The sequence below is a fragment of the Ceratotherium simum genome, chromosome 3, assembly GCF_057802395.1.
Source record: "Ceratotherium simum simum isolate JZ-2026a chromosome 3, ASM5780239v1, whole genome shotgun sequence".
Taxonomy (NCBI): domain Eukaryota; kingdom Metazoa; phylum Chordata; class Mammalia; order Perissodactyla; family Rhinocerotidae; genus Ceratotherium; species Ceratotherium simum.
In genome coordinates, this window is record NC_141902.1 from 64819715 (window position 1) to 64844675 (window position 24961).

The following is a 24961-nucleotide window of genomic DNA, read 5'->3' on the forward strand; positions in this document are numbered from 1 at the left end:
TATATTGACCATAATAGATGTGAAATCTTCCCTCACTCTAGATACCACAGCTCCCTAAGTCTGTTTTAACAGAAATGAGTTTGAATCTCTTAATGGCATTTGTAAAAGAGCTACAAGCTGATCCCTTTTAGTAAAAGCAGAACTGAAGCTCCTTTTCATCTACAAGGCCAACATTCTATGAGGGAGAAGGAAACTCAGCTTTGGATCATGAGTAGATGCTGAGCAGGCACGTCAAGTGAAGAAAGGACTAAGTTATTTTAGGGTATGTCTGAGGGAAAAACTCTTTGCTTTTTTTGCAAAGAAACATGTTCCTGAGCTATCTTCCTGGTCTTGGGAGAAATATTAAAGACTATGATAAACTAAATTGCTGGCTCCAATTCTCCAATCTTCTGTAATAGAATTATATATCTATACCCTTGCCATGGCCTTGGGGTAGGTGAAGTATATTCTCCACTGCTTGATTTGGGGTTTGGTCATGTGATTTGCTTTGGCTAGTTGGATATTAGCAGATATTACGGGAGCAGAAGCATGCACAGCTGATCCTACCAATTCATGTGATGCAGACATTGTCATGACAAAAATACATCCCAGATAGTTCACTGGTTCAAGAATAATAAGAGATGTGTAGAACAGAGCAACCTGCAGCCTACCCTAAATCAGCTGAAGCCCAGCCACCTCACAGATGTGTAAGTGATAAATATGATAAATGCTTGTTGTATTAAGCCAATGAATTTTGGGGTATTTTGTTATGTAGGATCATGAAAACAGCTAATGACCTGAGGCTATCCCATGTATACCTAACAGTCGAAGCTACCACTTGACTAAACACACTCCTTTTCCCCAAGAAGGTTTGGAAGTCTTTGATAGTAAAGGTTAGGTAATATTATCCCTAGCTTAAAAACCTTTGATGGCCTCTTAAGGCCTAAAAGGATCAAATATAAACTACTGATCTCAGAATTTAAGAACCCAAAACCTTACTTACTAACTCATTATATCTAATCACTCTTTCCTTCCTTCCTTCTTACCAAGAAATCTTGCATTCTAGCCACTGAGGTTTATTCAACTTTCTCAAGTAGTACTAGTCATACAGCTCTCTATGCTCCTATAGCTTTTTGCACAGACAAAATGAGATTTAGTAAACTGAACTTCCATTATTTATATCTTTGTTTAACAGACTTTATTTATTTAAGGCAGAGATCTTGTCACTTCTATACCTCCAGCACCTAACATGGTGCCTGAAACATGGCAGAACTCTTACATTTTTGTTGAAAAAATGAATGAGAATAAATGAAATTGAATGAATGACTGGGGCTAGGGGGACAGGTCTCATTTGTAGAAGAGAATGGGAAGGAAAAAAAGATGTGTCTAAGGTGCAATCTACAAAGAGAAGTACCTCTAAAGAAACATATATTGAAAGTAGTCTCATTTTTACTTAGTAAAATCATAAAAGTTTAAAAATATTAAATGAATTTATGATACTGAATTGAGTTCACATTTGATCTCTACAAAAATCTTCCAAAAGTAATAAAAGAAATATAAAACTATGAATACCATAGTATTGTCATAACTTCATTAAATATACATAAGGAAAAAGTTCAAGGGAAATACAAATGTTGTAAAATATTAATAGACAATCATGATTTTCTTCGTGCTTTTTTACACTTTACCCTACTGTTCAAAATTTTCCACAATAAACATGAAACAAGTATGTGAATGTGTCTTTAATATAGAAAAAGATCTTAGATTTATCAAATGGCTCATTTTAAAAGACACTTTATTAGACAAAGAAATAATTCCAATGATTTGAAAATGACAAATATAAAACAGTTTATCTTTCAAGTTCTGTAAGAAATTAGAAAAGCTTCTCTAAAAGCATTAAGTACATTATTACGCAAAAAAGAGCTAGTATGACGCTTCAAGCCTGAAATTTTTTTTTAAAAAAGGAGATACAAGAGTAAACTGAGACTATTTAACAATCAATTTTTAGAATATAAATGGTGGACCAGTAGGTAAACTCCTTCTAGCAGCAAAAATTACATTGGGAGCCAACATCATTCATTCTTGTCTAGTATTCCATACCTTTTATTCTCTAAACACACAACCCCCCTGGATCACTCTACCATTTGTAAACGCTTCACCTTTTCTTTTCTCACTTATAAGCCTATCATCCCCAAACCACAGTAATCCTTATATTTTCTGTCTTCCTAACTTCTGCCTTTTATTCCCCAAACCTAATTTTCAGGTATCCTGAAAAGAGTCAAGTTCTCTTGCCAGATATTACTGTAGTTATTCCACTCCTATGGACTACATCTACAAGAACTCCCTATGTAATTTTTCTTCCTGTTTGTTCCCATCTGAGAGAACAAGAAGATTCCACGGCTTTGAAAGAGATGCTTCTTTCACAAATATACAAAAAAGAACACAAATACTGTTCTCCTTTTGCCTACTCTCCCAAAAAGGTCCTGTGCCTAATCCTTCTCACCAACGGCCCTGCATGCTTGCTGCATGCAGACTTTTAAGTAATGCCTCTTGCATACTACAATGATCTCTGGAAGGGGGTTAGGGAGAAAAGGAAAGAGTGGGGGTCTTTTGGTGGTGGTTTTATCAAAGGTAACATTAGAAGTTCTCATCACAAGAAAAAAAATTTTAACTATGTGTGGTGATGAATGTTAACTATGGTAATCATTTTGCAATATACACACATATCAAGTCATTAGGTTGTACATCTAAAACTAACACAATGTTATATGTCAATTATATCTTTAAAAAAAAAGATAACACCACAAAAATACATGCCGGTCAGTACCAGAAACAGTAAGAATGCTCCTATATTCTGAGAAAATCTTCATTCTCTGAATCTGATTCTTATTACGTCAAGTCACCTGACTGTGAACAGTAGACTTAAACACCACATGCAAACATAAAGAAACAACAATACCCTTTGCTAGAGTCAAGTAAGTCCACACTTGGAATATCTCTTTCCTTTGGAGCTCTTTAGAGCTGCCACTTCTCAACTGATTCTTGGCTTTCCAATTATTAACACTTAACTTTTGGAGGGGCATTTCTTGCTTCTTTTGGTGTCGTCAATTGCAAAGCTTAACACTGCAGATCTACTGATCCACATTAACATAGAACTGCAGGTATGCCAATTTCTAACAAAGACATGCACGTAAGTTCTTTAATAAGCCTAGAAGATGCAAAGTTCACAACTGCCAACCACTATAAGCACAGCAAGAAAATCATGAAAATACTTAGAATAAATTTAAAATTCCAAACTAAGTAAATAAAGTAGCAACTGATACTATCTAAAAAATTAAAATGTTTTAAAAATGCCTTTCTTAGGTGGCCAGCCTGGTGGTGTAGTGGTTAAGTTTGTGCATTCCACTTCGGTGGCCCAGGGTTCACTGGTTCGGATCCTGGTCACAGACCTATTCAGCGCTTATCAAGCCATGCAGAGGCAGCATGCCACATAAAGGAACCAGAAGGACCTACAACTAGGATATACAACTCTGTACTAGGGCTTTGGGGAGAAAAAAGAAAAAAAGGAAGATTGGCAACAGATGTTAGCTCAGGGCCAATCTTCCTCAAAAAAAAAAAAAAAGAATAACAAGGTAAACTTGTTCAGCATTAAAAACGCCTTTCTTAGAACCCTTGTTCAACTAAATACATTATGAAGAAAAGCATTCCATGGACAAAGTTTTGAAAGTGCCACACATTATATCCCAAACTTTGTTGGGCTATGGAAACCTTTGTAATATCTTTCAAGAGGATTATTTGTGAGGGTTTTACAGATTAGTAAAATTTATTTCAAATGATACTTTTCATATTATATTAGCTTAAACAGTGCTAAATCAATATTTATGCTTGGAATTACAGCATAAATAAATAACAAAAACCATTTGTTATAGAAAAGGCATAACTGGATGGACTGTTAGCATATATCTTCTGAAATCCTAGTCTGGGAATAGGCTAGTCAAAGATTATGCTCCATAAATCTAATTACCACTTTCCACATGGTAGCAGAAACAGATATTTTCAAAATCATCTCAAAATAAAATGATCAGGATTCAACTTATTTTAGTAAAGCAAATATGATTATTTACAAGTCAAGAGCCTCCTAACTGATATATGGCTGCCAGTCTCGCCCATCTCTAATTCATTCTTCTTCAGAATGCTACCAGTTATCTTCTAAAAGACATTGTTGGTGACACTGCCCTACTTAAAAACCTTTCCATAGCTCCCAAATGCTTCAAAGCAGGAAATTCAAAATTCTTAATGTTGCACATCTGGTTCCAATCTACCTTTCCAAATTCTTCTGCCACTTCCATACCACTTGCCCCAGCTCTAGCTACACAAAGTAGTTATTATTTATAGATTGCTGTTTCATGCTTCCTTGCCTCTGGAATTGTCTTTCCCCTCTCTATTTGTTAAATTACTACTCATCTTTCAACACCCAACTCAAATGACTTTTCACATTGGCAACGGTATAATATACTTTTCACAAATGCATTTCACTCTCCATTTCAAACAAGTCACTATTATATCTAATTATGGAAGAGCAGTTCATTTCATTTATGAATACATGAACACTATTGACTTTGATTAGTCTTTTTTTTTTGTGAGGAAGATCAGCCCTGAGCTAACATCTGCCAATCCTCCTCTTTTTGCAGAGGAAGACTGGCCCTGGGCTAACATCCGTGCCCATCTTCCTCCACTTTATATGGGACGCCGCCACCGCATGACTTGACAAGCAGTGCATCAGTGCGCGCCCGGGATATGAACTGGCGAACCCCGGGCCGCCACAGCAGAGCGTGTGCACCTAACTGCTTGCGCCACCAGGCCGGCCCCTGACTTTGATTAGTCTCTTTGTAGTGGATATCCTAAAAACTCACTGCTATCTCTCTTAGATTCAATTCTTAGATTTAATTCCATAGATGCTTACTGAATTTTGAAGAGGTCCTTGACACAGTCTTGTTCTTAAGACTGAGCTTTAGTAAAGCCTTTTCTACAGCTAAATGCATAGGCAATAGGATGTTAAGTGGGATTTTTCTTTTAGTTCCAAAATTGTGGCTAAGGCCCAAAGCTGAGAATAATTAAGTACTCCTTCTTCTAGCTTCAAAGAGCCAACAGTACTTGGTACCAGCCTCTTCTCTCAGGGCTTACTGAGAGGCACCAGTTTATCAAACCAGTCCTAGCATCAATATTGGAACATCTTCCTTCAATGTGAATCTAGAAAGGCTGAAAAGAAAAAGGGGGTTATTGGACTTTGAAGGGAACATAGAGTTTATGAAAAGAGGATATTCCCTCCCCTCTTGGGGGAAAAAAGTAGTTGTCATACCTGAATCTAGAGGGTAAGAATCAAAGTTAGAGGTCATCTAAAAGAAAGACAGACCCGTATTGCAGTCTCTGTTTGGTTATCCGTATAGGCAAAAGACTTACTGATTTGCCCCTCTGTTATATGCACAGCGGAAAGGGAAATGGGGAGAGAGTGTGGTGGGGAAGTGTCAGGAAGAAAAGTAGGCAAGACAATTGCCCACCTTGAGTTCTTGGTTCCCAAGAGGTAGGAAAAATGTAACCTTTCCCCTCAATGTGCCTGCAGGCCCTAGAATTGGCCATGGGAGGTGGATTTGATTGGGTAAAGTCTTGAGGCAAAAAAAGATATACATATTAGAATCACATGATGTGAACGCCATCAGTCAGGTTTAGCCAGAAGATGTAACCAAATCTTGCAAGAGACTGCCAATGCCTATGGAAATGGGATAGGACTAGAAATGGGATAGGACTGAGCTCACTGTCAGCAGGGTAAACCGGAACTACCACTCATCTTCATTTAGTCTATTGACAATGAAGTTGAATAGTAGTGTTGAACAACCAAGAAAGAGGACTACCACCTCAACACCAGGATATCATGTAAAATTCCACCTCCCCTATCACTCCTCCCAATTTCAACACCAGAGGAAGAAAAAGCACAAGAGGGAGGGCAGAAGTATGTGATAAAAAGAACTATTTACTCACACCAAAGTTCTCATCCTCAGATTAAAGTCTAGTCTGTCCTGGGAGAAAGTGATAAGAGTACTGGATCAAGTCTGTGACTGAAGTTATAATAGGAAGAGAACTAAGTCTTAAATACTGGAATGAGACTACAGTGTTTGAAAATTATGGAATAGTGACAAGATGTTGTTAACGTAGTTAATATCCAGTAGGAAAGGGGAGTTTGACATGGTAGAGTTGGGAGGCAGTCACCAGACAAAAAGCAAAACTGATTTGTATTTATATCCCAGCAAATTGAGATCCTCAATGAACTGGTTACACATAGATGGATAGTCTCTGAAATTAGTTTCCATATATATTGGTGTTCTTAGCTTTCCATCTCTCTATTCCTTTTTTGTATAATCAATGAAATCCTGGTATGAGCTCTACTATACTATGATATTTAAGTCTAGAACTAGTCTGTCAACTTGCTTACTACTATTTGCTACTCTGACTGAAAAACGTTAAGTAGATAAGAGCCATACTACGTCTGGGAAGACACCTCAAAGTCACAAATACGAATGGACAAACAAGCATTACTAATAATGGAGAATGCTGAAAGTAGTAATAGGTAATTCAAGTAATAAAGTGGGGGAAACTGATGAGAACAAAGCTCATATAGCAGAAATTAATTTGATACCTCAATGCTTTCAATGTTCACCGTTTAATGATCCAACCAAAGAAGAAATCCACAAAGAGCCTTATCTGACAAAGAGGAAAAACCAGCATATTGTAAATGGACATTGTTCAACTGCATGATACAGAGGAAGGAAAATGAAGGTTCTCAAGAAAGAGAGTAAGAGAAAAGCAAGTGAAGGCCGGTCAGGAAGTGGGACCTAAATTGGAGTGCACATGAAGGGTGGACAGGCGTGGATGATAGACAGAGCAGAACAACTCCTGGATGGATGAGAGACAATAATGAAAAGTGGCTGTGACACATTGCAATATTAATACATACCGAGACTGAATTGCGGGTAATGCTCATAAATCTAACTGCAATTAGTACAGGTTTCTGGATTAGGAAGGGCATGAAAAGGAAAGCAGAAGGTTAGAATGTACATGTTATTGCCCCATTAAAAGAGAAGGTTTAATCTGTCAATGGACTGAATATATCCATCTTCTCCAGCATCAGCAAAAAAAGCACAGCTTGTCTACCCGCTTGGAAAAGTAGTTTTACAGTAAAAGTCTCTTCTCTTCCTCCTTGGATGGGCCCTGCTAAATTGGGTGTCTCAGAACTGAGCTCCTGAAAATTCATACTACAGAAAGAGATTCACTTTTAAATTGGGTTTCTGTTTTCCTTTTCTGGGAAAAGATTTAGATGGTATCCTATGATGAGCTTTATTTAATACCTTTACCGCCTGGAAAAAGTCTACGTTTATGTTTGTTTTTAGAGAAGACCCTTCACTAACTTAATCAACAGACATTTGCTGAGCACTTGTCACGTGCCAGGCAGTTTAAACAGTAAAGGAAGAAACAGTTACTTTAACGCTAATCTAAGTATAAACCATGAAGATATGGAGGAAGTGTTGCTGGGCCCCTGGAAAAGCATGGGCATGATGATGGGGAAGCCTGCTCCTCTTTAAAGATTTACTGGGGATCTGAGTGGGCGTTCATCACTACAATTTTGTTTTACAATTGAGGGGCAGGGTAGCAAAAGGGCAATAATTAAACTTTAATGCAGCAGTTTTCCAGCTACCCAGACCCTACTGATTATTGGTCAGTGGGAACTGGAGTTATCTGTTTATAGGTCATTGGTTACACAGGAAGATATTAAACAGAAAAGTGGGCAAATGGAGGAAATAAATTCTTATTTTTGCAAGGCTTTTCTCAAAACCTAACAATAAACCCTTAAAGAAATCATGTGATAACAGTAGACTCTTAGATGGAATCTCATTTCTTTATGAATCACATTCTTGCAAATGATTAAGTTCTCTACATCCCAGGAGTATTGGCAGGACCACCAAAAGACATGGCTGAGGGTGGAACAGATGGTGGAAGGAAGTCGTGGAAAACATTAGAATAGGTTAAGCTTTCAGAGAAAGGACAGGAAAAGAAAACAGGGCAGATTATTAAACCACCAACATTTTATCCAAATATTTGATTTTTAAAAAATCTGCACATTTAACTGCATATATTCTGTACATACAACTAAAGAGAGGCTAAAAGATCAAACATGAGGTATCCATAGTACTCTGAGTTAAGGTGATTTTTTTTTCACTTGTTCCATGTGCAAAAAATCTGAAGAATAATCTCTCTCTACACCATAAATGCACACTTAAAATCCCAGGAGGGTTCCCATTTTCCCCTGCGATTCCACATCTTGCATCTTACCATTGATCTACGAATCAGTGATAGCCTGGTCTTTGCCTTATTCTCAGCAAATTCCAGGCTACTGATGTCTTTGAGACGAGCCTTATATTTATTCATTTGTTCCACAACAATTAGCTCCACACAGCTGAAACAGGAGGAAAGAGAGAAAACTGTTAGGAGCTGAAGTAAATCAAATAAAGTGTAGTATCCACAGACTGTTTTTTAGCTAAGTGTGGTAGACGGTTGGAGGATAAAAGAAAAATCAACATCCTTTATTTTATGAGCTCAGAGACCGGGTTTAGAATGGTGGTTCACAACTTTGGCCGCACTTTAGTATTCATTCAAGTAGTGGTTATAAGTCCCAATGCCCAGGCCACACCCCACACCAATTAAATCAGACTCTCTGGGGATGGGACACAAACACAAGTTTTTTTTTAAAGTTCCTTTTGCAGTCAAGGTTAAGAACCACCTCTCTAGAAGGAAAGCAGAGGCCCATGAAAAAAGGCCAAGGTGAAATACAGGAATAATTAAGTACAAGACCAAAGGGATTCAGAGCCATAAGACCATAGTTAGACTAGATTACTGGAAGAGACAAGGTGTACGTAATTTGGTAAAATAGAATTTTAAAATATATTTAGAAACTATAAGCATTCCTGAAGAAAAGCCAAATTGAAAAAATAAGACCCTTCAAAACAAATGATGCTCAGCTGGATAGAATCTAAACAAATTTTTCATCTTCAGCATAAGAAAACCCAATAGTGTCTAGCTATCTTCTTAAAAACATCTGAACTTATGAAATCATTCACTAAGTTGGATATCTGGATAAAGTGACTACACTGACTCAGAAGTCCCCAGGGTTTTGCAGAGGTGATAGTGACTGGCCTTACGTGGTAGTCTTACTGATGTCCTGCACGCTTTGTAGTGGGTCAATGGTGTCAGGGCAGCGGAGAATGCAGGGTGCAAATACAATGGCTAAAGCATTAGCAGACATCCGATTACTGTCTTCCTGTAGAGCAATCCTAAGGTACAAAAAAAACCAAGTGAAACTGGGATAAAAAGGGAAAATAGGCAGAAGAGATGAGAGAAAAAATGTATGACATCAACCACATAATTCTGGAAGGATAGTCGTATCAGTGAAGGGAGATGTTCCTTTGTCTCTGGAAAATGCACTTTCACTCTGTTCCTTCATGGAAGTGATATAGGCCAGCAGACAGCTTATCAAGGGAAATTTGTGACCGTCTGCCCAAGGTCACCATCACTAGATGAACATGTCTGAAGAATGGAGAGTAGAGACTTGAAGGTTTTTTCAGATTGTCATATAAGGTATTTATCCAAAAAGAAAGATGGCTACTGCTTATACTTACACTCAGGGGAAGAGAGACTATTCCTAAAGTCTCTTTGGTCAGTCAATTTCTGAGCACCGTCTGAACCCACCTCCTATGAATTAGGTTATGTCAACTGATATACATCCTTTCTAGTTTAGGAGTTAGATAACAGGCTAGGCTACACAGTGCCACCATGAGGCTGAAATTGATACACGGCTCAAATAGGACAGAGAAGCACCCGCCATGTAGTCTAACTCAGTTGAGGATTTCTGCTCCAGGAAATTGTAACCACCTGTTTGAGGCATTGACTTTATAAACAGGTGAAAAAAAAAAAATGTCAGTTTTCCAAATGGAGGAGCTCTTCATTTATTTAAAAGAATCCAAGAGAAACTGTTAAATATTCCTTGGCTTCTTGAAATTACCTGACTAAATGAAAGATGAGGCGTTCCAGTGTATTGAGATGAGTTCGGGAGAGCTGGTCAATCACAGAGTATACACCACGGATTGTCTCTTTCCTCTCCTGAAGGCCTAAAAACAGTAAGAGCAGCAAATAACACTGAATACCCCCTCTTATATGCTACATTTTCCTCCTGGAAAGACACTGGGTAGCAGGGTAGGCTGGCTGTAGAGATTTACAGTTTTAGGAGAGGCAGCTGTACCAGTATGGCAGAAGAGCAACTCACAGTTACCACTGATCTCCATTTGCTTGAGTTCTATATTCACTAAGTAGTCTCCTGAGTTTTAACCTATATCCCAGTAATCCTTGATTATAGCAAGAGGAAAGAGATGCCCTAGTTTTTCAGGCATTTTGTGGCAGACTGATTCCCCATTAAAATTAATCAATTGCCATATATTTTACAAATCAGTCTTATGGGAATTTGAAGAGTCATGCCTCAGGGCCTAAACTCTTCTAGGCAGGCTTTCATCAATATCTTACATATCTGTAGCACTAAAAAATTAAATTCATAACCCATTAGGCCTGGCATAAAATAGCCAGCTTTACACAGAGTTCTTGCCTAGATTCACAATTTAAATGAACATAAGCCAACCCTTAAATCTCCTATTTCATCTTTTAATTTGTTTATCACCCTAGTTTTTCAATCTCTTTGTGAGAAGCAACTAAGTGACTTAGTAATCTTTTAGGACACTGACATTTTAACGAGTCTCTAAAAAGTGAACATTTGAATAGATGAGAATACACTGGCAGTTTTGTATTGACTGTCAAAAGCTTACTTTTGGTTTTGGATCTATAAGGACAAACCCACAAGAGGATGGCTAAACAATCCTTTCCTAAGTGTAGGCCTTCCCTTAAACCAGGAAGCCTGTGCTTACCCATAGCTCGAAGAAATTCCTCATAGAGTTCAAAGGTCATGAGTGGATTGGGCAAATCCCGAAGCCATTGTTTGAATACACTTGCAATGACATGTATGTTATAGTCATCTAGGTTTACACTCTCAGCATCTATTTAGAGACAAGAGTTAGATAAAAAAGCCAAAACATGCAAAAAGACTCTAATAATTCACTTTAGAAACTATCATCACCAAAAGAAGCCTACATGTTCTTAATCAAACTAACTTATATCTTCTACGATCTAATTCCGTGCTTTGGAACAGTTCTTTTAACTGCAGTAAAGGAACTGTTTTCCTTTGTTTCTTTTCCAAATCTGTTGTGGACTGATAGATGTGTAAAATAAAAGATCACATGTTTTCATGTCAAAGCACTGTTAAACTGCTATAAATGTTTCTAAATGTTTGCTCTCAATTTCTGTACTTATTTTGGGGATTGGTCCCTGAACCACACTTTGAGTAGCAATGCTTTAGCTAACAAATGGAAAAGAGATCCAGAGAACATTTTCTAAAAGTAAGGCTGATTTAAAGTCATTCTTAGAGATGAAAGGACAGTAAAAATTGAGCTTAGGAACTGTAAAGGAAACATCTTTATTCTGTTCCACTTATAAACTCCCTAAGGTTATACAGATGAGATGATTGGGAAGATATAGGATGAATGATTTTTCACTTGTGCTGACCCAAGGTACAAGAGACAAGTTGGCAATTTGCCTTTAAATTGGAGTAGCCTGAGTTTCTGGTAGGTAGAACCTCCTACTTGAGTTTTACCAGGCATTTTCTGTTAGTATTTCCATACTGATTCTTTCCTACTTTGTTCATGAAAAAAAAAAAAAAAAAAACTACAAAGAAAAAGCATTTGGGTAGGTTCTTGGCGACACAGAGACAAGCTTTGTACCTTTGTACCTAAGTGTGATTCAAAAAGATCTATTCTTTCCCAATAGTGGTAAAGAGTAGAAGCTGAGAAAGAAAGCAAAGTCAAACCCCTGGATACACTCCAGGACTGAGGCTAGAGCTCTACACAGATACACGTTCAACACACTAATTACCAGTTTAAATAACTATGTCATCAATGTAGGAAGGCAAGAAGATGTGTTGGAAAGAGCACCACTTGGAGTCAGAATAATAGAGACTAACAGGCAATATGGATTCAGAAAATCTGGGGTTAAATCTCAAGTTTGTTCACTTATTGATGGCGAGCCTTCGGGCAAGACCCTCTGTAAACCTCAGTTTCCTTATTGGTAAATTGAGATGATAATCCCTAATTCATAGGATTGCTGTGAAGATTAGTATTAAAAACATTAGCACAGTGCCCTGCATTATCATCAACTGCTTGTTATTCAATTTCCCTGAACCAAAATTTTCTTCTTTGTAAATTACAGATAACATGATCTTACTGTATGTTAAAAAGATTAAATGAGATCTGTCTGAAGTAACTAATAACGCCTTGACAAGTGAAACACTCAATAAATGTTTGCTGAATTGACCACATAAAAACAAAGACTCTTTAGAAAGTTACAAAATGATAAACAAGCACCACAGAAAAGACTACATTCTTCTGGCTGCAAGAAAAAGATCAACATGTGGTGAAAACTTTAAGAGCATGAGATGACCTATTTAAATAGAAGTACTTGGTTTTGATTTAGAGGGCACTATCTTACCTGTATCTAGACCTTGACGAAGCTCCTTGATTTTATTAGTTGAACCAGACTTTCGGTAAATACCTTCTGTGTACAGTCCATGCATTTCAATGTAGTTTATGAGTTTTTCCACCACTAAAGGAACGGTTCGGTCTTCACTGGTCAAACGGGACAGTTCAACCCCAAACTGTCGAGATGATAGTTCTGGATCATACTAAATGGAAGATAATGTTTTGCTTCCAAATACATTCAAACATCTTTAAACACATTTAGCCAATTTTTTAAGAGGAACTACTTTTTATTTCCCTGAAGTTTTAAAAGCATAGTTATGAGAGTTGAGGGGAAAGGGAATTATGGTAAATGGTGAGAGTATAAATTAAGTGAGATGTTAATTTAAATCCTCTCTCACTAGGAATCTCCCCCCAAAAATTATAGGGTGGAGAATGGAGGCAGTGGCAAAAGGCTACTGTTTCGTTTCCTGTTAAAAATATCTTCATGCAAAGCGGGATTTGGGCAAGAGAGAAGGTGAATAGACTTTGTATGTTAAACATTTACTAGATACTATTAGAAAATCTACTGATTTGCTATGAATTAGAGTTGTCAGTAATTTGTGAAGCATAAGAATGCTTTGAGGTTTACCTAAACTTTAGAGAAATTTAACTGAACACTGATGACATAGCTAAAGGCAGAGGTAAACACAGACTGGCCTATGATTAGTGTTCCAGCTCTTTTTTATTTACTTCAATAGTGTATCTGATATCATACCTTACTAACTATAGTGTATGTGACTGCAAAAGAACAGCTTATCCTTAAGATTATTTGAAATGATTCACAGAAAAGAAAAATGCCAGGTATTATCTGAGACTGAAACCTTTTTTGTAAATCTCTTTGTTGTCCTTTCCTTCTCTTGCACCATTCTCTCTCCCTAACCCAACACTGTACATCCTACTCTCTCCTTTGAGCTGCCATCTAATCAGTGCCAAGTTCTTTTAGTCAATCAGTATACTCTATTTTTTCTTTTCTGTTCTCAGTGCCATCACCCTAGTTCAAACCATTATCACTGACCACTTGGACTATTCCAAGAGCTTCCTGATGAATTTCCCCACATCCATTTTCTCCCTTTTTAATATATTGTATAGTATATATAACCTACTTTATTATCCTCAAAAACCTTCAGTGGCTAATTAGCATATATCAAAATACGGTGCAAACTTTCCTGAGTCTAATATTCAAGACATTACTTGAATTGATCCTCATTTCTCTTTCCAGTCTAATAATACATTTGTCACTTATGGGCTAGGTAACAGGGAAACAAAATCAAATAAGAGATAGTCCTTACCCTAGACTAATGCTAAGACTAGTAGTGTTAGTGTGTAGAGATAGGTAAAGCAGTAACAACAGATTTATTAGATATTACAGATTGGGCTGGGTAACAACTAATGACCTTGAAAAGACTTGATGCTTAACCTAACTATTGGAAAGCAAATAGTTCATAAGTAAAGAAGGGAAGAAAAGAACCTTTTAGGCACAGAAAACATACAACTACAAAGTTGGGCAAAATAAACTAAAAGTAATCTGATATGGCTGAACTAAAAATGAGAAAAAGCTAGACAGAGAGTTTATAAAGGGCTTTGAGTACTAAGTTACAGAACTTGGGTCGTGTCCTGACAGCTAAGGGAAGCCACCGGAGAATTTTAAGTAGCAGAAGACCGGAGAATTTTAAGTAGGAGAAGACATAAGTTTTATATTATCTATCATTCATCTACAGATGCTCTGCATTCCAGCACTTAATTCTGAAGAGAATTAATTGCATGTCTACTTTGACGCATGTTAAATTATCTTAAATTAACATAAGGCAACATCTCTGACAAGTATTTCTAGGTCTGAAGTGGAGGGACATAATCTTGAAACATTTAGAGAATGCAAGTTAAAATTCTGTATTGTTACTATATGAATTACGTTATTTAGGTTACTTCATATTTGCAAGTAGGTTATAGCTAGGTTATTTTATATTTGCAACAGGAATATCACCTTTCTATCTGAAAGAGTTATTGTAAAGATTAAGTTAACAGATGAACATACATAGCACATGTACTGTATGTCTGTATGACATACAGAAAAGTGTACAAATCCTAAGTATAATCTTGATAGACTTTGACAAAGTAAACGCACACTTGTTACCAGGACCCAAATCAAGAAACAGAATATAACCAGCAGCATAAAATTCTCCTCAAGGTCCTCCCAGCCACAACGTGTTTCAACCTTCACAAATAACCAGTATCTGTACTTCTATCACTACAAATTAGTTTTACTTGCTTTTGAACATTATATTAATAATATCATGTAATATGTACACCATGCGTTAGTTTCATCTATTTTTGAACTTTATTTAAATGGAATAATACAGTATGTACTCTTTTGTTTCTGACTTCTTTCATTCAACATTATATTTGTGAGTACCAACAGTTTCATCTCATTATTATTATATAGTATTCCGTTATACAAATATACCACAATTTATTTATTCTTTCTACTGCTGATGAACATTTAAGTTTCTTCCAGTTTGGGGATATTGCAAATAGCACTGATATGAATGTTCTTATATCTATGTATATCTGTTGGGTATATATCTTGGAGTGGTACTGCTGAGTCATGAGAAATGCTTATGTTCAGGTTAGATAAATACTGACAAATAATGTCAAGAGTAATTTGTGAAGTGCTTGCTTAAGTCATGTGCTCATTTTTGTACAGAACTGACCATCTTTCTTACTGATCTGTAGATGCTTTCAACATATTGCAGATCCAAGCTGGATGTATGAATTGCAAACATCTTCTTCTGCTCTGTGGTCAATTATTTTTTGCTTGTTTATTTGTTTGAATAAGGAATGGGTTTTGAATTTTATCTAATACTTTTCCTGATTTATTGAAATCATATTTTTTTCTTTATTTGTTCAATGTGGTGAATTATATCAATTGATTTTTTGAATGATAAACCAACTTTGCATTCATGGAATAAAAACCAACTTTATCATAAGGTATTATTTTTTTTTCATTTTCTTATCATTAGCACAAAGTTAATATGTTAATATTTTAAGACTTTTACATCTATGCTTATGATATAGACTGATCTGCAATTTTCCCTTATCGTAATATCTTTTTCATGTTTGATTTCAAGTTTTCACTATCTTCATAAATCAATTTGGGAAAAAAAGTTATGAAGTATTTTTACCATTCTCTGGCAGAGTTTGTAAAAGATTGGTGTTGTTTCTTCCTTTAATACTGGGAAATATTCAATGGAAAAACCATCTGGGCCTGGAGATTTCTTTGTGGAAAGATTTTCAATTACAGATTCTATTTTAATAGATATGACTCTTTAGATTTTCTACTTTTTCTTGACTTATGTTAGCTAAGTTACGTTTTTGTGTGAATTTGCCCAATTAATCTAAATTGTCAAATTTATTAGTATCCACGTATCTGTAGTAGCCTTTTATTTTCTTTTTATATGCAACATCTGTAGTGATATGTGCATTTTTGTTCTTGACAATGACAATTTCTGTTTTTTAAAAAATTCTTTTTACTGATCATTCTTGCTAAGAGTTTATCCATTGTTTTAGTCTTTTCAAAGAGCCAAAATTTGGCTTTATAGATTTTTATCTCTTGCACAAATGCTTTTGATTTCATTTATTTCTCTTTATTATCTTCCTCCTACTGTCTTTGGGTTTAATTTGCTAGGGTTATTTTTTTCCTATCCTTTCTAATGTATACATTTAAAGCTAAAAATATTCCTCTAATCACCCTCACTTTTGCTATATCATACTTTCATTACCATTTAATTCAAAATATTTTTCCATTTTTATTATAATTTAGAAGTATATTGCTTAATTTCCCAACATTTGAGGACTACCTAGTTTATCTTTATGTTTACTTATAGCTTAATTCCATTCTGGTTAAAGAATATACTCTCAATATTTTCAATCCTTTTAAATTTGTTGGGACTCGCTTTATGGCCTAATATATGATCAATTTTGTCAAATGCTCTATGTGCACTTGAAAAGACTGTGTATTCAGGCAGTTGTAGGATGCGGGATTCAATATACATCAACTAGGTCAAGTTTTCTAATCTTCTTTTTCATAATCATTTGCATCCTTACTGAATTTTTGTCTGCCAAAGTTATAATATTAGACTTTTCTAAAGTTAGAATTTTTATACCTCCCTGATGGGTTGACCATTTTATCATTACGAAACACCTTTATCTAAAGTAATGTTTCTTGTCCTCAAGTACACTTGAATATGAGTACAGCTACACCATCTTTCTTATGGTTAGTTTTTGCATGCTATATCTAGCTACCCTTTTGCTTTCAACCTTTCTGTATCTTTATATTTAAGTATGTCTCCTGTAAACAGCATATCATTGAGATTTTTCAACTGGTTTTAATGTAGTCTTTTCATTGGAAGTATCTGGCCTATTAATTTAATGTAATCACCAATATATTTGGACTTATTCCTACCAATCTGCTATCTATGTTCTTTGTCTGACCTGATTTATGTTTCTGTTTCTCTCATTTCTTGTCTTCTTTTAGATTAATCAAGTATTTTCTGTTTTTCCATTTTTCCATCTTTATTCACTTTTAAGCTATATATTCATTTTCCGTTCCTTTAGTGGTTAAAGACTACAACAAATATCCATAACATATTTAAGTCTAATATATTTTGAGCACTTTTACCACTTCCCAGATAACCCAGAGACCTTACAATAGTTTAATTCCATTTACCCAACCACCTTTTGTGTTGCTGTTGTCGTGCATTTAAATTCTATATATATTCTAAGCCCCACAAGACATTATTATTGTGTTTTTAGTCAATTTTCATTTATATTTACACATATTATTTACTCTTTCCATTGCTCTTCATTCCTTCCTAAACTTCTGTTTCCATCTAAGATCATTTTCGCTCCGTCTGGAGAACCTCCTTTAGTATTTCTTTTAGTGCAGTTCTGCTGGTGACAAAGTCTGAGTTTTTCTTTGTCTGGAAATGTCTTTACATCATTTTCACTTTTGAAGGCTACTGTCACTGAGTACAGAAGTCTAGTTAGCTTTATTGTCTTATAATACTTAAAATATGCCAAACCACTGTCTTTTGGCTTCCATCATTCCTGTTGAGAAGTCAGTTGTCAGTCTTTTCACTGTTCCTTTAGCAGTGTTTATTTTTTCCTCTCCGACTGCTTTCAAGAAACTTTCTTTTTCCTTCATTTAGAGCATTGTGCATCTGGTGTGCTTTTCTTTGTATTTATCCCACTTTAAGTTTAAAAGTGGTTCATGAACCTGTGACGTGATGTGTTAGCCATTATCTCTTAAAATGTTGCTTCTTCCTTGTTCCCTTTCCTTTCTTCCTAGATTCCAATCACACACATCTAAGGACCTTTCATCCTTTCCTATATGTCTCTCATGTTAATTTCTGTATTTCTCCATTCTTTTTGCTCTCCATGCTTGGATATTTCCACTGACCTATCTCTCAGTTCACCAATCTTCTCTTCTCCTATGGCCAATACACTGTTAAACCAATCTTTTGAGTTTAAAATGTCAATGCACTTTTTATTTTTAGACTTTCCATTTGACACTTTTTTATGTATATTTCAGTTTTCTGATAGAAAAGAAATTTTCTACCTTTTATCATTTCAACATATTAATTAAAAAATTCTTAAAGTACATATCTGATGAATTCAGTAACTGGGTCATCTGTGAGTCTACTGATATTCTCTATTTATCTTTTTCTTAGTCTCATTTCTTAATGTCTGATATTACATTTGAACAAACTGTAAAGTCTCTGGCTGATGTCTCTCTCTAAAGAGGGTTCACCTTATTCTCTCTGGTGGGTAGCTAGAATAAGAAACAAATCATCTTAATCCAATCAAGAATTGCCTCAAAGCTAGTTTGCTGTTTTCATAAAGCTCAGTCTGTCAATGGTTCACCCTCCAGGGTACAGCTCTTCAGAGGTCTCACTGAGAGTCTAGGGCATTGACTAGGGTCCCTCTTCAAAGATGGATCATACAATTCCAATTTTTCTCTCCTTAGCACTGTGACACTGCAAAAATGTGCTTTTCTTTGTGGGTTCTTAGCCTTTTGCCTCATGCAGTTCAGAATTCAGAAAATGCCTTGAGGAGAAAACCTCTGAGTTTCAGGCTCACTTCTCTAAATGTCTGGATCATGATCCCTGAAGTTCTGGCAATCCCAAAGTCCAACTTTTGTCTCTATAGTCCTATGAGATTCCTAAAAGCTTTGCTGGCTTCTCTGACTCTTAAATGCGGCCCTGTGCTCAGATGCTTGGTTTCTTGTCCTACAACAAAAACTGACAAATTCCTACTATACGAAAAACATCTCATAGATACAGATTTACCACTCTGCAATTCTCTTTTCTCTAGGATCTAGGTCTCTAAAGTCCAATTTGCCTGGGCAGCTCTTTGATGCTTGGCAACAGACTTTTTTCAGTTGTTCTCAGCATGAATATTAACCTGCCATAAGCTACTCCACCTTAGCTAGAAGCAAACGTCCCATCTTCATTGTATTTTAAGCCCTGAATCAAATTTCTCTCTGTTCCTTGCCATAATTTGTCTACTAATTTGGAACAAATGCAAATTCTACACATGGGCTATAAACAACACACACACATTTATATTATAGTTCAGATTTGTATAGTATTGTTACAGTTGTCAGTATGTGATTAATAAGTAAGAAAATATGATTACACATCAACAAAAGCCCGAAATCTTTCAAAAATGGTTGCTTCCTTGAAGCATAAGGTACCATAGTATATGTTCAGGATCTTTTAGATCTCTGTATATCCAAGTAGAAGTAAGTAAAAACATCAACTATGCTGGTGAATTTTGCTGTTCATGTTAAAATCTTTAATTGTAGCCTATTACTTTCAAGACAATTCCTAGGAAGACATGAATAAAGTAGGAAATCTTTAGAAGTAGCGTTTTAATGAACTGTCAGTTGTTAAATCAGTTTAGTAGCTACCATGTGGTAAAGGTAAATATAGTTCCAGGAAAATTATTTCAGGTATATATACACATCCCTCTATATGTGTATGCCAGATCATGACATAAAATGTATTTCTTATTGTGATTTGTGGTCAAAAAGAAAACCACAGCTCTATAACACCATCAAAGAGGTCATGATTTCTTTCCATGAGGCACAAAAGACCAATAGATCTGTTATTTATTACTCAGAGGTGATAATTTCCTACCTTTTTAGAGCACTTGGCTGTGGTTTTCAGACAGCACTTCTTATGGCAAGCATACTTGCATACTGAAAAACAGGTTAAGAATGTAGTATTTTTAGAAGTCTGTAAATCCACGACAAGAACTTAAGTTTACAACTTTATTTTGGACATAAAGTTTTTCTTTAAGTCTGAGACTGCTATAATATCACATATACGCTTTGTACCGTATTAGATTGAAAGTGGATTTTAACCCATTGTATTTGTAAAAATGAAGTTGAAAAACATGTCTAAAATTTCTAACCACTGTCTATGAAAAAGCTTTTTATTCTTTCAAGCAGAATATTTACCTCTTTGTGGTTTGATTCACAAATTAGTGCTCATGTTCCCCTCAGATATCTGCTCTACAATCTGCTAAAATGCCAGAAATACCTATTAAGAATCATTCCAATGGGTAAAGAAGGCATTACTGCCAAAGACTCTTAATGAAATAAAAACAAATTGGCTAGTAAATTAAGATAAGGCCTTATTTATTATCTTAGAAGATTCAGAACAGAGCTCTGAGGAACCAGAACATAAAGAATATCAGTGGTGACTGGGAAGAAGAGATAAAGAAAAGGTTCAGAGCAGAAATAATTTCTTGGAGCAGGAGACAACAGGGTAGCTAGGCAGTTGGTAGGTAGTAAGAGGCACACTGACAGAAGGATATTGAGAACATACTTGGCCTATGTCATCTTGCTACACCAGCTCTGGCTCCTGCATATCAACACCTGAATATCCTTATTGAGTCTCTAGAGTATAAATTGTGGGGTTTTCAAGACCAAGATCAAATTAGGGGAGGCTATATCATTGTACTGGTATAATTGCAAAGAAATTTAGTTAATTCTCTTAAGAAACCAAACCAAGCCCACCCAAGTCATAAAAAAGCAGATTCTTTACATTTTCAGTTTCAAATCACAGAGAAAATTATACCAAATCTACAGGAATCAGACTAACACTAAACAGTCAAGTACACAGCAAACTACTTCCTATTTCATTCTCACTATAGTTTTTTATACTACTGATAATAAAACAAAATGAAAACCATTGTTGAACTATGGAACAAGTGAACATATCCAGCAATGATGGTGATTTTTCTATGGCAAACATGACTTTCATTCTTGTCATACCGGATCCAGTCCTTCCCAGTATTTCATTCATTCAATTCTGGCCCACTAGTAAACAAAGCCTCACAGAATTAATAAAAGGACCAGAGCAGATGTATGGAATAACAGGAGGGGAAGCTAAAGGTCTTCTGTAAGCCAGAACCAAGCTGACCTAAAAAAGTCTCTACTCACATTCTAGGATTTATATATTCTGATGAAAGGATTATAGTAGAAAAAAGTACCTTTTTGGTTATAATTTAAGAATTCATTCATTAACTCATCCATCCATCTATAGGTCCATCTACTCAACAAATGTTAAACCTTAAAATGTGCCAGAACTGTTCTAGGCACTGGTGAAACAAAAGAGACAGATAAGTTTCCTCACCCTATACAGCATACATTCTAGCGGGACAGACAGACTAACAAGAAAACAAATGAGCACAATATAATTTTGGGTGGTGTTAAGTGCTATAAGGACCATTAAAGCTGAGTAAGGGGGCAGAGAATTGGGGGACGGGGTGCCATTTTAGATAGGAGAGTAAGGAAAGACCTCTCTAAGAGGTAACATTTGAGTGGAGACATGAATTAACTGAATTTTAAGTCATACTAACATCTGGGAGAAGAGCATTTTCAGATAGAGTGAGCCACAAGTACAGTGATCAGAGAACACCAAAATATCTGGTTTGACTAGAGAGAGTAGGTGAAAGAGAGTATAGTGAGAGACGGGGTTAAAGAATTAGGGAGTGTGAATTACTCCTTTATGTTAAAGAAGATATAAGACAACTCAGGGAAATAGAAATGTCAAGTGGTTAAAAAAAATTCCTCAAAGATCTCTCATACTTACATTTGCAAACAGATGCTCGGTCCATGATCCATATCAAAGAAGAACAGTACTCACAGTATGTAGGAATGCTATATTGGGTGGCCTTAAATATGTGACCATTGTGCTCTTCCACCTGAACGAAAAAAACACAGCTACTTATGTCAAAGCCAACATAGTAACGCTGCGCTACCATGATCAGACAATAGGAAATCCTTCAATCCCTTACTTCACTCGGTACTTATTCCAGGGGGAGAATGATAATCTTCTAAGAAATAAAAGTAAAATATATGGTCCCTGCTTTCAAAAAGCTAACAATCTAGTAGAGAAATACAACCAACTTATATGAAAATCAGAAAGCAATGCTACAGACATATAAGAGCTATCTCATATGACTCTGAATCAGCATGTTAAAAGCAGCAGTTCTCAGATTTTTACTTTTATTTATTTCATTTTTTCCCCCAAAGCCCCAGTAGATAGTTGTATGTCATAGTTGCACATCCTTCTAGTTGCTGTATGTGGGACGCGGCCTCAGCATGGCCGGAGAAGTGGTGCGTCGGTGCGCGCCCAGGATCCGAACCTGGGCCGCCAGTAGCGGAGCACGCGCACTTAACAGCTATGCCACGGGGTGGGCCCCAACTATATCTTTAAAATAAAAAAGTAGTGACAACAGGGGTATTGTTTTACATTTTTGTAAACCTCTTTAATGTCTGGCTTAATAAAAGACACCTGGATTCTCATCTCCATATCTGCATTCAATCTGTTGGTAGTATACAGTTTAGTTTGGAATTTATGAAGAAAATCCAACTTCATACAGATATGAAATTGGAAAATGGAAGAATAATTGTCTTTTCCGATAATGATACTACATCAAAACTCTACAAATGGTAACTTAAAGGTTAACTGAAATATGAAATCTAAAACCACACCAATGAACTTTTCATGCTCTGTGACATTAATCCATTGTTTTAGGCTTTATTAAAATTTACAACTTTTACTTCAAAGTACCATTAAAAAGTAAAAAGCCAAAAGGATAAGAAAGATGAGAACTCAATTTAAAGATAAGCAAAATATTGAATAGACAGTTCATCAAAGAAGTACAAATGACCAATAGGCACATGAAAAGAAGCTCAAAATCATTAGTCATCAAGGAAATACAAATTGAAACCATGATGAAATAACTACTTCTACTACGCACTAGAATGGCTATAATTAAAAAGATAACAACAGGGGCTGGCCCGGTGGCGCAAGCAGCTAAGTGCGTGTGCTGTGCTGCAGTGGCCCAGGGTTCGCCAGTTTGGATCCCGGGTGCGCACCGATGCACCGCTTAGCAAGCCATGCTGTGGCAGTGTCCCATATAAAGTGGAGGAAGATGGGCACAGATGTTAGCCCAGGGCCAGTCTTCCTCAGCAAAAAAAGAGGAGGATGGGCAGATGTTAGCACAGGGCTGATCTTCCTCACAAAAAAAAAAAAAAAAGACAACAACAACTGTTGGTGAGGACATGGAAAGATTGGAATCCTCAGATATTGCAGGTGGGATTATAAAATGGAGGTGGGATTATAAAATGGCATAGCCACTTGGAAAACAGTTTGGCAGTTTCTGAAAATGTTAAACAGAGTTACCATATAACTCAGAAATTCCACTCTTAGGTTTATACCAAGAACACTGAAAATATATGTCTACACAAAAACCTGTATACGAATGTTCACAACAGCATTAATAGCCAAAAAGTAGAAACGACCCAAATACTCACCAAATGATAAAAGGATAACTAGGATGTGGTATATCCACACAATGGAATAGTACTTCAGCACCAAAAAAGACCAAACTACTGATATACACAACATGGATAAACCTCAAAAGCACTATGCTAAGAAGTCATATGAAAAAGACCACACACTGTATGATTCCATTTATATAAAATGTCCAGAAAATGCAAAACTGTAGAAACAGAAAGTAGATTAGTAGTTGCCTGGGGGTGGGGATGATAAAGGGCAATGATTGCAAACTGGCACAAAAAAATCCTTTTGGGGTGATGTAAATGTTCTAAAATTGGATTGAAGAGATGGCAACAACTGTGTAAATTTACTAAAAATCATCGAATTGTACACTTAGAAGGGATAAATTACGTGGTAAGTAAATTTACCTCAATAAAACTGTTTTTAAAAATCCTTTGGTCTATCCTGCACTTTAAATGGACATTTCACCTATACATAATTTTCTTGTATTATGTATTGGTCATTTGGAAAATACTGGTTCACTGAGTTGAACAGCTCAAATGTTGTTCAAACAGCTTCCAAACATTGATACATTTCATTATACACTTAAGTCATATTCCTTCATATTACCACCAATCTCATCAGAAAACTCTTTACTATTGTCATGCTCACAGTAGCAGATACAAGTTTCCCACAATTCTAATTTTTGCCTGACAGCTCAAACTTTACCACTGATAACTTTGAACACTATGTCAGGTGTTTTCCTTGAAGTGACAGGGTCACTTTGTTCATTTTCCGAAAATGTCTGCCAAAGTCTGAATAAGTATAGCTTGTTAATAAAGTAAAACTGATGTTCTACTAAAAAAAGTGGCTAGAAATACATGCTGACATAAAAACTTGTAAATAAATGTTCATGACATTATTATGAGTACATGACTCATAATAGCCAAAAAGAGGTAAAACTCAAAAGTCCATAAACTGATAAATGGATAAATACAATGCAGTGTATCTACACAATGGAATACTAATTGGCCATAAAAAGGAATGAAGTACTGTACATGCTACAACATGGATGAATCTTGAAAACATTAAGTGAAAGAAGACAGACACAAAATGCCAATATTGTATGATTATATGTCTTTTTTTAAATCAATATGAAATGTCCATAATAGGCAAATCCATAGAGACAGAAAGTAGATTATTGGTTGTCAGGGCTGGGGGATCAGAGAACGGGGAGTGACTACTTAATGAGTATGGACTTTCTTTTGGGAGTGATGAAAATGTTCTGGAATTATATAGTGGTGATAGTTGTCCAACATAGTGAATATACTAAAACCCACTAAATTGTATACTTTAAATGGTTAAAATGCTGAATTTTATGTTATATGAATTTTGTCACAATTTTTAAAA

The 24961-nt window shown here is 35.9% G+C and overlaps 1 protein-coding gene across 16 annotated transcripts in view; it reads right to left on the reverse strand.

Moving 5' to 3' along the window:
• Window positions 1-24961, reverse strand: part of MYO9A (myosin IXA) — a 273318-nt gene that overhangs the window by 20769 nt on the left and 227588 nt on the right. For all 16 annotated transcript variants that reach the window (XM_087428635.1, XM_087428628.1, XM_014780883.2 and 13 more), the window contains 7 exons: window positions 21857-21968; window positions 19895-19956; window positions 12670-12862; window positions 10998-11126; window positions 10088-10193; window positions 9228-9359; window positions 8362-8485 (listed from right to left, as the gene is read on the reverse strand). In XM_087428635.1, coding sequence (XP_087284761.1) covers window positions 8362-8485; window positions 9228-9359; window positions 10088-10193; window positions 10998-11126; window positions 12670-12862; window positions 19895-19956; window positions 21857-21968 — 858 coding nt within the window. The remainder of the gene's footprint in view (window positions 1-8361; window positions 8486-9227; window positions 9360-10087; window positions 10194-10997; window positions 11127-12669; window positions 12863-19894; window positions 19957-21856; window positions 21969-24961) is intronic.